The sequence below is a fragment of the Microcaecilia unicolor genome, chromosome 8 (genome assembly GCF_901765095.1).
Source record: "Microcaecilia unicolor chromosome 8, aMicUni1.1, whole genome shotgun sequence".
Lineage (NCBI taxonomy): Eukaryota > Metazoa > Chordata > Amphibia > Gymnophiona > Siphonopidae > Microcaecilia > Microcaecilia unicolor.
In genome coordinates this window covers 46,723,717-46,736,156 of record NC_044038.1, presented here as the reverse complement: position 1 = coordinate 46,736,156, position 12,440 = coordinate 46,723,717, and the positions used below count along the sequence as shown (strand labels likewise).

At 44.7% G+C, this 12,440-nt stretch overlaps 1 protein-coding gene across 1 annotated transcript in view; it reads right to left on the bottom strand.

The window, feature by feature from the left end:
• Nucleotides 1-2,579: 2,579 nt before the first annotated feature.
• The window catches only part of LOC115476557 (ectonucleotide pyrophosphatase/phosphodiesterase family member 7-like), a 77,473-nt gene continuing 67,612 nt past the window's right edge, over nt 2,580-12,440 (bottom strand). The window contains exons 5-6 of the mRNA XM_030212983.1: nt 5,581-5,695; nt 2,580-2,695 (exon numbers count right to left, since the gene is read on the bottom strand). Of these exons, the coding sequence (XP_030068843.1) occupies nt 2,635-2,695; nt 5,581-5,695 (176 nt within the window). The 3' untranslated portion in view covers nt 2,580-2,634. The remainder of the gene's footprint in view (nt 2,696-5,580; nt 5,696-12,440) is intronic.

Sequence of the window (12,440 nt, the reverse complement as noted above, 5' to 3'; positions counted from 1 at the left end):
CTTGACATTTCTAAAGCACTACTAGGGTTATGCAGCGCTGTACAATTTAACATAGAAGGACAGTCCCTGCTCAAAGGAGCTTACAATCTAAAGGACAAATGTACAGTCAGTCAAATAGGGGCAGTCTAGATTTCCTGAAAGGTATAAAGGTTAGGTGCCAAAAGCAACATTGAAGAGGTGGGCTTTGAGCTAGGATTTGAAGATGGGTAGGGAGGGGGCTTGGCGTAAGGGCTCAGATGCTTTGTGGGAACTTGCTTATTTTGTCTTGTGGAATGCAGTGGTATATTATACAAATGCACTTAATATTGTTTATTGCTATTTAAAATATATTAAATATGAGGGCAGAGCTACCTTCAAACAGAAGTCCACAGTCGGTCTAAATGTGCCAACATTTTCCAGTTCTGTGATATATATTTATTTATTCTAGTCAGTTTTCAACAGCATTTTCTCAGTTATTACCCAAATGTGAACACAATTATAAAAGTTTTGGATGTTACTGAATTCTGATATTCTGTTTACAGTTGAGTCTTTACGTTCCCTTCCTCTGTATCTCTCACCAGTCCCTTCCTCCTCTAGTATTTGCCCTTAACTTTCTGCTCTGCTTTTCTGTCTTACAACATTATTGGCATTGCTTAATGGTTCCTTCATTCTGCACCATTATTTCCAGTTTTAGCACAGTGTAAGTCATCACAAAGACAAAATATAAGAAAAACAGTGGACTGCATTAGGGACTTACAGTCCATTTAGTTATGTTTGAACACATGAGAGATCTGCATGACAGAAAACATTTACTTTTATTATTTTGACTTATTGCCCCTGAAACATGCTCAAAACAGAATAATCCATTTGTACAAAAGAGATGAAACATGATTCCATGTGCCCCAATGAAAGGAGAGTTTAATTTTACTTTATAACACCAGGCTTCCCAAGGCAGATTATTACAACAACAGTTAAGATGAACCCATCAGTAAACAGGAAAACTGAAATTTAGGCATGTATTACTGTATTCTACTGTATAGTAAAAGATTATTAGAAACAATGCACTGCCTATGCTTGGCCATGGATAGGCAGTGCCTTTAAAAGGTGGACAAAAGATTTTTTATTTTTACTTATTTGACAGCTTTTTAATTTATTTCATAGCATCTCATATATGTAGATATAAATATCATGAAATCAAAACTGAATATCACTAAAACAGCTTCAATAATTATTGTAGCTGGTGGAAACAGCACTAATAAAGGCCGTATTTTGTGCTCATTTTTCTACATTGTTCTGTACAATACAGTAATACATGAACATACAAAGGAGGCATTAGGCCTAGGATTGAAGACCAAGGGAATACGATCAGAATACTGTGAGTTTAATGAAAGTATTTATTTTATTTATTTGGATTTTGCTCACGCCTCTTTCAGTAGTAGCTCAAGGTGCGTTACATTCAGGTACACTGGATATTTCCCTGTCCCTGGAGGGCTCACAATCTAATTTTGTTCCTGAAGCAATAGAGAGTTAAGTGACTTGTCCAAAATCACAAGGAACAGCAGTGGGATTTGAACCGACCACCTCTTGCTGTCAAGACCGGTGCTCTAACCACTAGGCAGTAAAATTCTAATGCTTCTCATCCTAAAGAAATAGGAAATTGGAAGTATGGTAATAGTATAAAAGCAGACCAAGATTATATCAGATTCAAGAAATTTTATTGGCATGACAGTTTCTTTGTGTTGCCAGTTCGAAAAGTGGCATTGTTCAGAATTATCTGAGATCAGTCAGGTTTCTGGCCTTATTGCAGGATATGACTCGTTTTGCCCCTTACTACAGTTGTTGTTTCTCATCTTTCTGTCTCAAATAAACATGGTTTCTCCTTCTCATTCTTTTCTCTGAACTCTTATTTTCTCTCTCCATCTTGGGAAATGTGTAGGTCTTTTTTTTTGTAGAGTCGTTCTCCAGTGTTGCATTGTTTTTGGGGAGTTAGTCTTTACATTTGATTACTTACTCTGTATTTCTCAGGGTCTGTCTGTCTTTTGCATGTCTGACTATGGCTTATCCTTTTTTATAGCAATTGGCAATTGCACACGTTTTTTCGGAGAGGAGTATATCAGGCTTGTTCCTGGCTATCTGGAGAGAGGAGACCCAAGAGAGTTCCGCTACACCATATTTTCACTGTGCATTTTTCACATCACACTATTCCAGATTGCTAAAGACCCCTGAGGCAGGCCTTTGGGCCGAAACACGGCCGTGTCGGGTCACTTTATATGAATAAACACATTTTTGGTATCCTCAATCGTTCTCCTCACTTTTTTTCTCTACATCTCACGTTTCCGTGAGGGTTTTTACCTCCTTGTTTTTGTTGTGGCTTATCCTTTTTTCACCATCTATTGATTCCTCCTTGAGGATTTTACAAACAGTTTGTATTCTTTCCTGGGAGGCAGGGTAAAGTACAGAACAGGTGAGAAGAGCTAGGACATGTGTGGCCAAGATGAATGAGCAGCAAATCACGACTGTTTGCAAAGCTCTTTCTGCAGTGCACAGAAAAAAAAGGCAAACCAACTTGTTAAATACAATTTTTCATATTCATTCACTTTGTCCATAGCTCATACACAGAGTCACAATGTAATATTCTGTGCCTCTTAAACTGTCTCAGAAATTTGTCTCTGGTTGTGTTCTTCTATCCATCTTCTGTTCCGCCTCTTGATTTGACCTGTGAAAAGATGTGACATGGCCTTGTTAAGCACCCCGATCATTTTGCATAGGTAAAGAAATATTTTCCAAGCAGTATTCAGTCGGGGCAGTCATTTCTTTATAAACACTGGCTGCTGGCTGAATTAAATCTGGATATTCAGTGTTGTCGCTGAGTATCTGAATTCAGAACTGACCTCTGACACTATTCGGATATTGGTGCTATTCAACTCGATATCCGGAGAGCTGACTGGATAAAGTTATAGCAGTTTTTTTTTTTTTTTTTTTTGCAGTCCATTACTGGACTGAATATTGATGGATGTCCACATGTGACATATTAACTTGGATGTCCTTATTGTTAGTTGAGTGATCTTTTGGAAATGCCGTTCTAAAATATTATATGTACGAGGCAATCTGATAAAAGGGATGCCTATTTAGGGGCCCTTTTACTAAGCCGCATGAGTGTCTATTCATGCCCAACGCGTGCCTAAATGGAGTTACCGCCCAACTACCACGTGGCTCTTGCAGTAGGGTTACCATATTTTGTCCTCTGAAAAAGAGGACACATGTCCCGCCCCTTTCACATCCTCGACCCACCCCTTACTTACTATCTACTGCCCTGGTGGTCTAGTGACCTCTTCGGGGCAGGAAAGAGCCCGCTCTGTCCTTGCCCTGCATCCTGTTGCTGTGACGGTCTCGGGATTCAAAATGGCTGCCGAGAGTTGAAGTCTCGCGAGGCCACCACATCCAGACGTACCCTATCTTGCAGTAATTTCATTTTTGGCGCACGTCCGAAAACTTTTTTATTTTCGGGCATGTGTTACGGACACGCGCCAAGTGGCATTTGGCGCACGTAGATCATTATTACCCAGATTCTTTACTGCTAGGTCAATGGCTGGTGGTAAGATCTTACACCCAAAATGGGCGCGCAGCAATTTTGATTTTGCCACATGTCCATTTTCTGCAAAAAAATAAAAAAGTCATTTTTTTGTAGTTGCGCTGAAAAATAATTCTGCACGTGCCCAAAACACGTGTCTACCGCAGGCCATTTTTTCAGCGCACCTTAGTAATAGGACCCCTTAGTTTCTATTCTATAAAGGAAAATAAGCATCTGCTTTCCTTCATAGAATACCAGTGTAACTAGATATATGGGTGTGATCATTTATACCAGTCAGTGATATAGAGTAAATTCTTGTACCTAGATTGTGGAGAGAGGTGTGTAACTTAGTATTCTATAAGTTACACGCATAAGTGTGTTCCCTGCCCATGTTCCACCCATGCGAATGCATTCTATCTGTCGTTTTCTAGACAATGAAAGTTGTGCTGTCCTACTTTATGCATTGGTTGCTTTGAAACTAGATTATTGTAACATTATATATGCTGGTCTCCCTGAGATATTGCTCCATAAATTGTAGACAGTACAGAATACTGCCATTCACATTCTGTCACGTGCCCAACATTATGATCATGTCACGCATCTTCTTAAAGAACCTATATGTGGGTGCAGTGGGTTTCTGGTGAGTTTTGGAGGTCTCACAGTTTCTACCACAAGTGTAACAGGTAGGGGGAAGTATGGGCCTGGGTCTTCCTGTCTATAGTGCACTGCATGCACCACTACACTACTTCAGGGACCTGCATACTGCTATAATGGACCTAGCTGTAACATCTGAGGCAGTCATAGAAGCTGCTGAGTACTATTTTTATTCGCATTTTTTGGGGTGTAGGAGGGGGTTAGTGACCACTTGGGGAGTAAGGGAAGGGGTCATCCCTGATTCTCGCCAGTAGTCATTTAGGGTAACTTTTTGTGCATTATTCATTAGAAAAACAGGTCTAGACCAAAACATTGAAGGTTTCACCCTAGACATTTAACTTTTTTTTCCCCATTATGGCTGTAAAACGTCCACGTGTTAGGCATGCCCTAATCCCGCCTTTGAAACTTCCCTGACTCTGCAACCGGATATTTTTTAGCATGGGAGGCATGCCCATAGGTGGAGAGTAGGCATGCCTGCACTAATCGGGTAGCACAGGCGCATTACCGCTCGCTACCTGATTAGCATGGGAGAGCCCTTACCGCCTTCTGAATAGGTAGTGGTAAGGTCTCCTACAGTAACGGCCACACGCTAATTGAGAAAACTATGGAAAAGCGGCCATTTTACTGCCACACATGCAGAAAACCCACACGCTGACAACGGTGCCGTCCACATTTTAGTACAGTTTGGTAAAAGGACCCCTTTGAATATCAACCCCTTAGTTTTTTTTTTTTTTTTTAAGGATTCTTGTAAACACATTTTTTAATTTCTCTCTTTTGCTTTTTTTTTTTGTATGTCAGTCTCTGTACCAATTATTGCACTTGTGACAGAGAACCAGAGGAGCAAATCACAGCTCTGTATACATATCTGATTTGGGACATTTGGGCAGGGTGGAAGAATGATCCCAACAGGAAACAAAGGGGCCCTTTTACAAAGGCTCGCTGAGAAATGTCCTGCAGTAGCGTAGACGTGTGTTTTGGGCGCTTGTAGAATCATTTTTCAGCGTACCTGTAAAAAATGCCTTTTAAAAAATTTTTGCCAAAAAATGGATGTGCGGCAGCATGAAAATTGCCGTGCATCCATTACCGCCAGCCATTGACCTAGCAGTAAAATCTCACGTGGTAACTGGGCAGTAATGACCTACGCGCCTCAAATGCCACTTGGCGCGCGTCGGATACGTGCATCTGAAAATGAAAATGATTTTTCGGACGTGTGTCAAAAATGAAATTACCGCAAGAGCTATGTGGTAGCCGGGCGGTAAATCCATTGTGGTGCGCATTGGGCGCGTGTAGACACGCAGCTTAGTAAAAGGACCCCAAAATGCTTCATTCAGCTCTTCCTTCATATAGACCGTTCACAAACTCTGAAAAAAAATTACCTCGTCCTTCGCTTAATGACGGTGTAGGGCACATAGATAACGAATATTACCACAAGAATGGATAACACAGCACTTAAGACTATGGCAGCTACAAATGTGCTTTCTTCTGTGAGACCTGGAAAAATATATTTTGAGAAATATGCTGTGAGGGGGGAGAATTTTAAAATTACACATGCACATAAAGAATATATGTATACTTTTACCCAAGCAGGCTTCAGTGAACTTTCAAAGTGATAGTTTATGCACACTTCTGTTTTGAAAATTATCCCAGGGAATGTACAGGGTGAGGGAAAAAAAAGTAACCCCCTACAATTTTTTGTAGTTTTCTCAGCAATGAATTTCAATGAGAAATGTTACATACTTTATTTAGTCATCATCTATCTAATATAATAAAACGCACCGTGAACGTTCTAATGAGGACAACGTTCTGAAGCCATCTGACGTCACTCCCTGAGTCCCTGGCTGTAGGGTTCGTGGTGTTCGTGGCGTTCGTGGTGTTCGTGGTGTGAAGCCATCCAGCCGTCTCTGCCCCGCCCTCGCGTCTAAACAAACAAATCCGGAAGCGAAGCGTCAGGGAAGGAGGCGGCGCTCCCGACGTCTACCCTTCCCTTCGCTGTGTTCCGCCTTCAAAACAAGGCGGAACACAGCGAAGGGAAAGCTAGACGTTGGGAGCGCCGCCTCCTTCCCTGACGCTTCGCTGCACGAACCGCCACGGAGGTAAAGTTAAAAAGAATAAAAAAAAAAAAAGGGATGCATGGATGCGAAGGGGGGGGCATGGATGCGAGGCATGGATGCGAAGGGGGGGGGCATGGATGCGAAGGGGGGGGGCATGGATGCGAAGGGGGGGGAGAAGAGGGCGGGCCAGGCTGGGACATGGCAGAGAGAGTAGCATGGATGCGAGGGGGGGGGTCATGGAAGGGCGAGAGGGGACTTGCTGGAAAAGGATGAATGGAGGCGGCAGGGGACAGAGGAGCATGGATGGGTATGGATTAGGAGGGCAGGGCACAGGGAGAGAGGGGAATTACTGGAAATGGATGAATGGAGGGGGCAGGGGACAGAGGAGCATGGATGGGTATGGATTAGGAGGGCAGGGCACAGGGAGAGAGGGGAATTACTGGAAATGGATGAATGGAGGGGGCAGGGGACAGAGGAGCATGGATGGGCATGGATTGGGAGGGCAGGACTCAGGGAGAGAGGGAAATTGCTGGATAGGGAAAAATGGAGGGGCCAGGTGACAGATGAGCATGGATGGGCATGGATTGGAAGGGCAGGACTCAGGGAGAGGGGAATTGCTGGATAGGGATGAATGGAGGGGACAGATGGGCATGGATGGATATGGATTGCAGAGCAGGCCTCAGGCAGAGAGGGCAAATGCTGGATAGGGAAAAATGGAGGGGCCAGGTGACAGAGGAGCATGGATGGGCATGGATTGGAAGGGCAGGACTCAGGGAGAGGGGAATTGCTGGATAGGGATGAATGGAGGGGACAGATGGGCATGGATGGATATGGATTGCAGAGCAGGCCTCAGGCAGAGAGGGGAAATGCTGGATAGGGAAAAATGGAGGGGCCAGGTGACAGATGAGCATGGATGGGCATGGATTGGAAGGGCAGGACTCAGGGAGAGGGGAATTGCTGGATAGGGATGAATGGAGGGGACAGATGGGCATGGATGGATATGGATTGCAGAGCAGGCCTCAGGCAGAGAGGGGAAATGCTGGATAGGGAAAAATGGAGGGCCAGGTGACAGAGGAGCATGGATGGGCATGGATTGGAAGGGCAGGACTCAGGGAGAGGGGAATTGCTGCATAGGGATGAATGGAGGGGACAGATGGCCATGGATGGATATAGATTGCAGGGCAGGCCTCAGGCAGAGAGGGGAAATGCTGGATAGGGATGAATGGAGGGGGCAGGTGACAGACAAACATGGATGGCCATGGATTGGGAGGGCAGGGCTCAGGGACAGAGGGGAATTGCTGGAAAAGGATGAATGGAGGGGGCAGGGGACAGATGGCCATGGATTGGGAGGGCACGGCTCACACTCTCTCTCTCATATACAATGTCTTTCTGACTCTCACTCTCACACACTCTGTCTCACACAGTATCACATTCACTCTCTATGTGCCACACAGTCACTCACACACTCGCTTGGTGTCATACACTCACTCTCACAGAGAATCTGTGTCTCACACACACTCTCTCTGTTGCCCACACACACACACTCTCTCTCACACTGTGTCTCACATACACACACTCTCATTCTCACACACACTCTCTCACAAACACACTCACACCCAGACTCACTCTCTCTCTCACACACTCACACTTTCACTCTGACTCTCAAACAGTCACTCTCACATACTCTCCCAAACATACACACTCCAAGGAAAACCTTGCTAGCGCCCGTTTCATTTGTGTCAGAAACGGGCCTTTTTTACTAGTACTTACATATTACTATTAAATAACATTCAGGGGTCCTTTTACTAAGGTGCACCGAAAAATGGGTTGTGCTAGTGTAGGCGCATGTTTTGGGCGCGCACAGATCCATTTTTCAGTGTGCCTGTAAAAAAAGACCTTTTTTTAAATTTTGCCGAAAATGGACGTGCGGCAAAATAAACATTGGCACACATCCATTTTGGGTCTGAAACCTTACTGCCAGCCATTGACTTGGCAGTAAGGTCTGTCGCATTAACCATGCAGTAATCACCTATGCACATCAAGTCAGAGTTACTGCCCGATTTTCACTGCGCACCAGAAAATAAAATGTATTTCTGGTGTGCCTAGCGGACGTGTCAAAAATGAAATTACCACACGGGCCACGTGGGAGCCGGGCAGTAACTCCAAATTGATGAGCATTGGGTGTGCGTAGGTGCCTACGCGTTTTAGTAAAAAGGGCCCCTTAATTATGTTTAGCTATGTTGATGTTACTGACATTTTAGTATTACTACCTAGTGATTTTTGTGTGTTAAAATTGTTTGAGCTAAAACACAGTAAAATAAACGCCATTCAAACAATGCAGTTAGCAATGTGTCAGAATTTTGCAGTCACGCCAACGAATTTTCTTCACAGTGCTGAGCTTCCAGTTCTTAAAGCGATACGCAGACGCTATCACCTTTGCTCGCACAGTGTCTGGATTCTGATTTTATATGACACCTTGCCCATGATTGCCATTCTGATCCAAAAATGCTTTTAAAGAAATTGTCTGTAAATTATCATATTATCAAATACATATTATTGAAATTATTGTTTTGCAAAAGTCTATCCAGCTTATTTTCGAAAGAGATCGCCGGCCATCTTCCGACACAAATTGGGAAATGGCCGGCCATCTCCTGAAGCTGGCCAAATCGGTATAATGGAAAGCCAATTTTGGCCAGCTCCAACTGCTTTCCGTCGCAGAGCCGGCCAAACTTCAAGGGGGCATTTCAGCAGGGCAGCGAAGGCGGGACGGGGTGTGGTTACGAGATGGCTGGCTTCAGCTGATAATGGAAAAAAGATGGCTGGCTCTGACGAGCATTTTGCTGGCTTCAATTGACCAGATGACCACCGGAGGGAATCGGGGGATCTACTCCTCCAGTGGTCACCAACCCCCTCCCACACACAAAAAAAAACTTTTTTGCCAGCCTCAGATGTCATACCCAGCTCCCTGACAGCAGTATGCAAGTCCCTGGAGCAGTTTTTAGTGGGTGCAATGCACTTCAGGCAGGTGGACCCAGGCCCTTCCCCCCCCCCACCTGTTACACATGTGGTGGTAAATGGGAGCCCTCCACCCCCCCCCCCCAAAAACCCACTGTACCCACCTCTAGGTGCCCCCCTTTACCCATAAGGGCTATGATAATGGTGTAGAGTTGTAGGGAGTGGGATTTGAGGGGCTCAGCACCCAAGGTAAGGGCTGCACCTGGGAGCTATTTTTATTTTACAAGTGCCCCCTAGGGTGCCCGGTTGGTGTCCTGGCATGTCAGGGGGACCAGTGCACTACAAATGCTGGCTCCTCCCACGACCAAATGCCTTGGGTTTGAGATGGCCAGCCTTGGTTTCCATTATCGGTGAAAACTGAGGCCGGCCATCTGAAACCTGGCCATCTCTGAGATTTGGCTGGCCCCAAACGTATTATCGAAATGAAAGATGGCCAGCCATCTTTTTCGATAATACGGTTCGGGACCGCCTTTTGTGCCGTTTGATTATGCCCCTCCAAGTCACTGTGAAATCGTAACAGTAAGTTGGTACCCCCCCCCCCCCTTTTTTTTTTTTCAAATAATGGTAGTTATACAGTGACCTTTCACAGAACCCTTTTGCGTTTTTTAGGAGCATCCAGTACGACTCACCCAGGAATATAGAACGGTTCATTTGGAACCTTGACACGAAGCATCTGGTATAATCAGTTTGGAACTGTTAGAATTATAAGAGATATTCATCTTGACCCCTGAGGCAGGCGCTGGTGAGTGCCGAAACACGGCCCGTGTCGGGTCACTTTTAATAAAGACTACCATTGTTCCAGCTCTGGAGGCCCTTTTGTGCTTTTTCTTCTTGTTATATTTTGTGTACTTTTGGACCCTCTCTTTCCTGCTGTTTAGTTAACAGTGTAGACATTTTTGAGCACATGAAAATCGCTGGGCGGTCACATCTAAAAAGTCACAACTTTTACCGTTTTATAGATAATCTCATTCCACTCAGCTCAAATAAAGCTGTAAAATTTCACTTTGAAATTCAAAGTGTTTGATGAGAAAACAGCAAAAACAAAATAGGAGTTATTTTTTTTGTGCCTCAACATTTATGTACTTACATTTACACCTGCTGTTTGGCATGCACAAATCTGCTCACATTTCTATATTTACACTTGGATATCAGCATAGCAAATTATAATAATTCTAAAAAAATAAAAATAAATATTGTGTTGAGTTTGTGGTTTGATTGTATGATTTCTCCTCTTGAAATTTTGTTTGTTCAGATTGGGAAATGGAGCATGGCTTGGATGTTTATGTTTATTAAATCTTTTATATACCACTTGGGCTGACTCGCAGATAACAATGGTTTACATCACCATAAAACAAATTATAAACATACAATAAAAAGAATAGGAACTCCAAATAGGAAAGAAATTTTCAAACCACACAAAGAAAGAAAAATACACATGTAACTCTGTGCCCTGGATTCCAGAGAGACCCCAGCATGGCAGGAGAGCAGCAGACCTTCAAATGCTGTTAGAGTGGGCCAGAAAATTAACAGGTCAAAATCATCGGCCACTGTGGGTGGCATGTTAACACTGGGGGATCCAGCCTGGGATGTTCCTGACTACAGGAGAAGGTATTGTGGGGAAAGGTTCACTTTTGGAGAGAGGCTGTGTGGAAGAGGATCCCAGTGAAGAGTGACTGAATTTTTGGAAGGGAATTGGTTTGTTCAATGCCCAGAAAGCCCCTAACCTCAAAAAGACTGGTAATTATTTGAAAGGAATTGCAGACTGTAAGAGGGAACCTGGAACTAAGGAAGAAATCCCCACAGATCCACCAGTTTTTCCTCTTATTTCAAGGCAGAAAAACAAAAGGGAGAAATTCAATGTAATGAAGGACTTTCCCAGTAGAGGGCACTGGGATGCATTTTAGCTGAGGGAAGATGTAGATTACTGGAAGAGGACCTTTCAAAGGGGAGAGCTTCCCAAGGGAGGAGCTAGATGTTATGAAATGTCCCAGTGAGTTAAACTTAGAGGATCCAATGGAGGTGGAGAAGTATCCCCGAAATGAGGAAACCAGAACTTACGATGAAGAGGTATCAATCCCTAGAGATCCCGGGGAAGAGATGCAGATTAAGAACCTTTAACAACTGGTGAAAGGTAGCAGTGTCTCTAAATGGGAAGCAAATGATTAACTTATGAAGAAATAGGATACCTTTCTTTTTCCTTTCTTAAATGAAGTCCCTGTTACTGGCAGAAGTGGGACGGGTCACATTGCAGTCTAAGCCTGCTGCAGTATGGGAAAAGGGTTGGGTCTACCAGCCGTTGAGCCCTAGGCTTGCTGAGAAAGAGGGCTCAACTCTAAAATGGGGAAGGAAGGCATTTGTTAAAGTGTGTTGTTTTGGTTCCCTGAAATGTCTGACTGTGTTGAAGAGAAAGACAAACCATAAGAAGTGTTTCCTTTGATGAACTGCTGAAGGACTTTGCTAATACTGCTTGGAACCAGCTGTCACAAATTGGGACAGGGCCAGATGCACTAAACTTTAACGACCCTTTTACAACCCTTTAACAAACAGGTTTTAAACCCTGACATGCATTAAAGACCTTTTTCCAAAGATGACAGCAGCTAACGAAAACGAAATGCAGATGGAGCAAATTGTTTAGAAACCCTATTGGAATGAGATGCATCAAAGTTTACCGCTTGCCCTAACGCAGGAAAACCACCGGAAAGCTAACGAGAGGTCTGTACCTCTCGTTAGGGCTGCCCGGCTTCCAAAATGTAATGTAAAAAAATAATCGGGAGGGAGGGGGCAAAAACGCTCGTCAGGAGCATCCTTGCCCCCCCCCCCCCCGCCCACCTCTGCTCCCCGCTCCCCCTGCATTAAAAAGCACAAAACTTAAAATGTTATCAGCCCCGGCCCCCCTCCCTCCCTTTCTCCTTTCTTTCTCCCACAGCTCCGCCTCCTGCCATCCTCCGCCCCCGTGCCCCCCCGCCTGAGGTCGCCACTGCTCCCCGCTTTCCCCTGCAGCATAGAAATCCAAACTTTAGCAGTCGTAGCCCCCCTCCCTTCCTCCCTTTCTTTCTCCCACAGCTCCGCTTCCCGCCATCCTCTGCCCCCGCCGCGCCCCCTGAGTTCGTTGCCGCCGCTCCCCCTCCACCGGGCCCCCCCTCCGCCTTACCGGGCCCGCGCAGCACCTC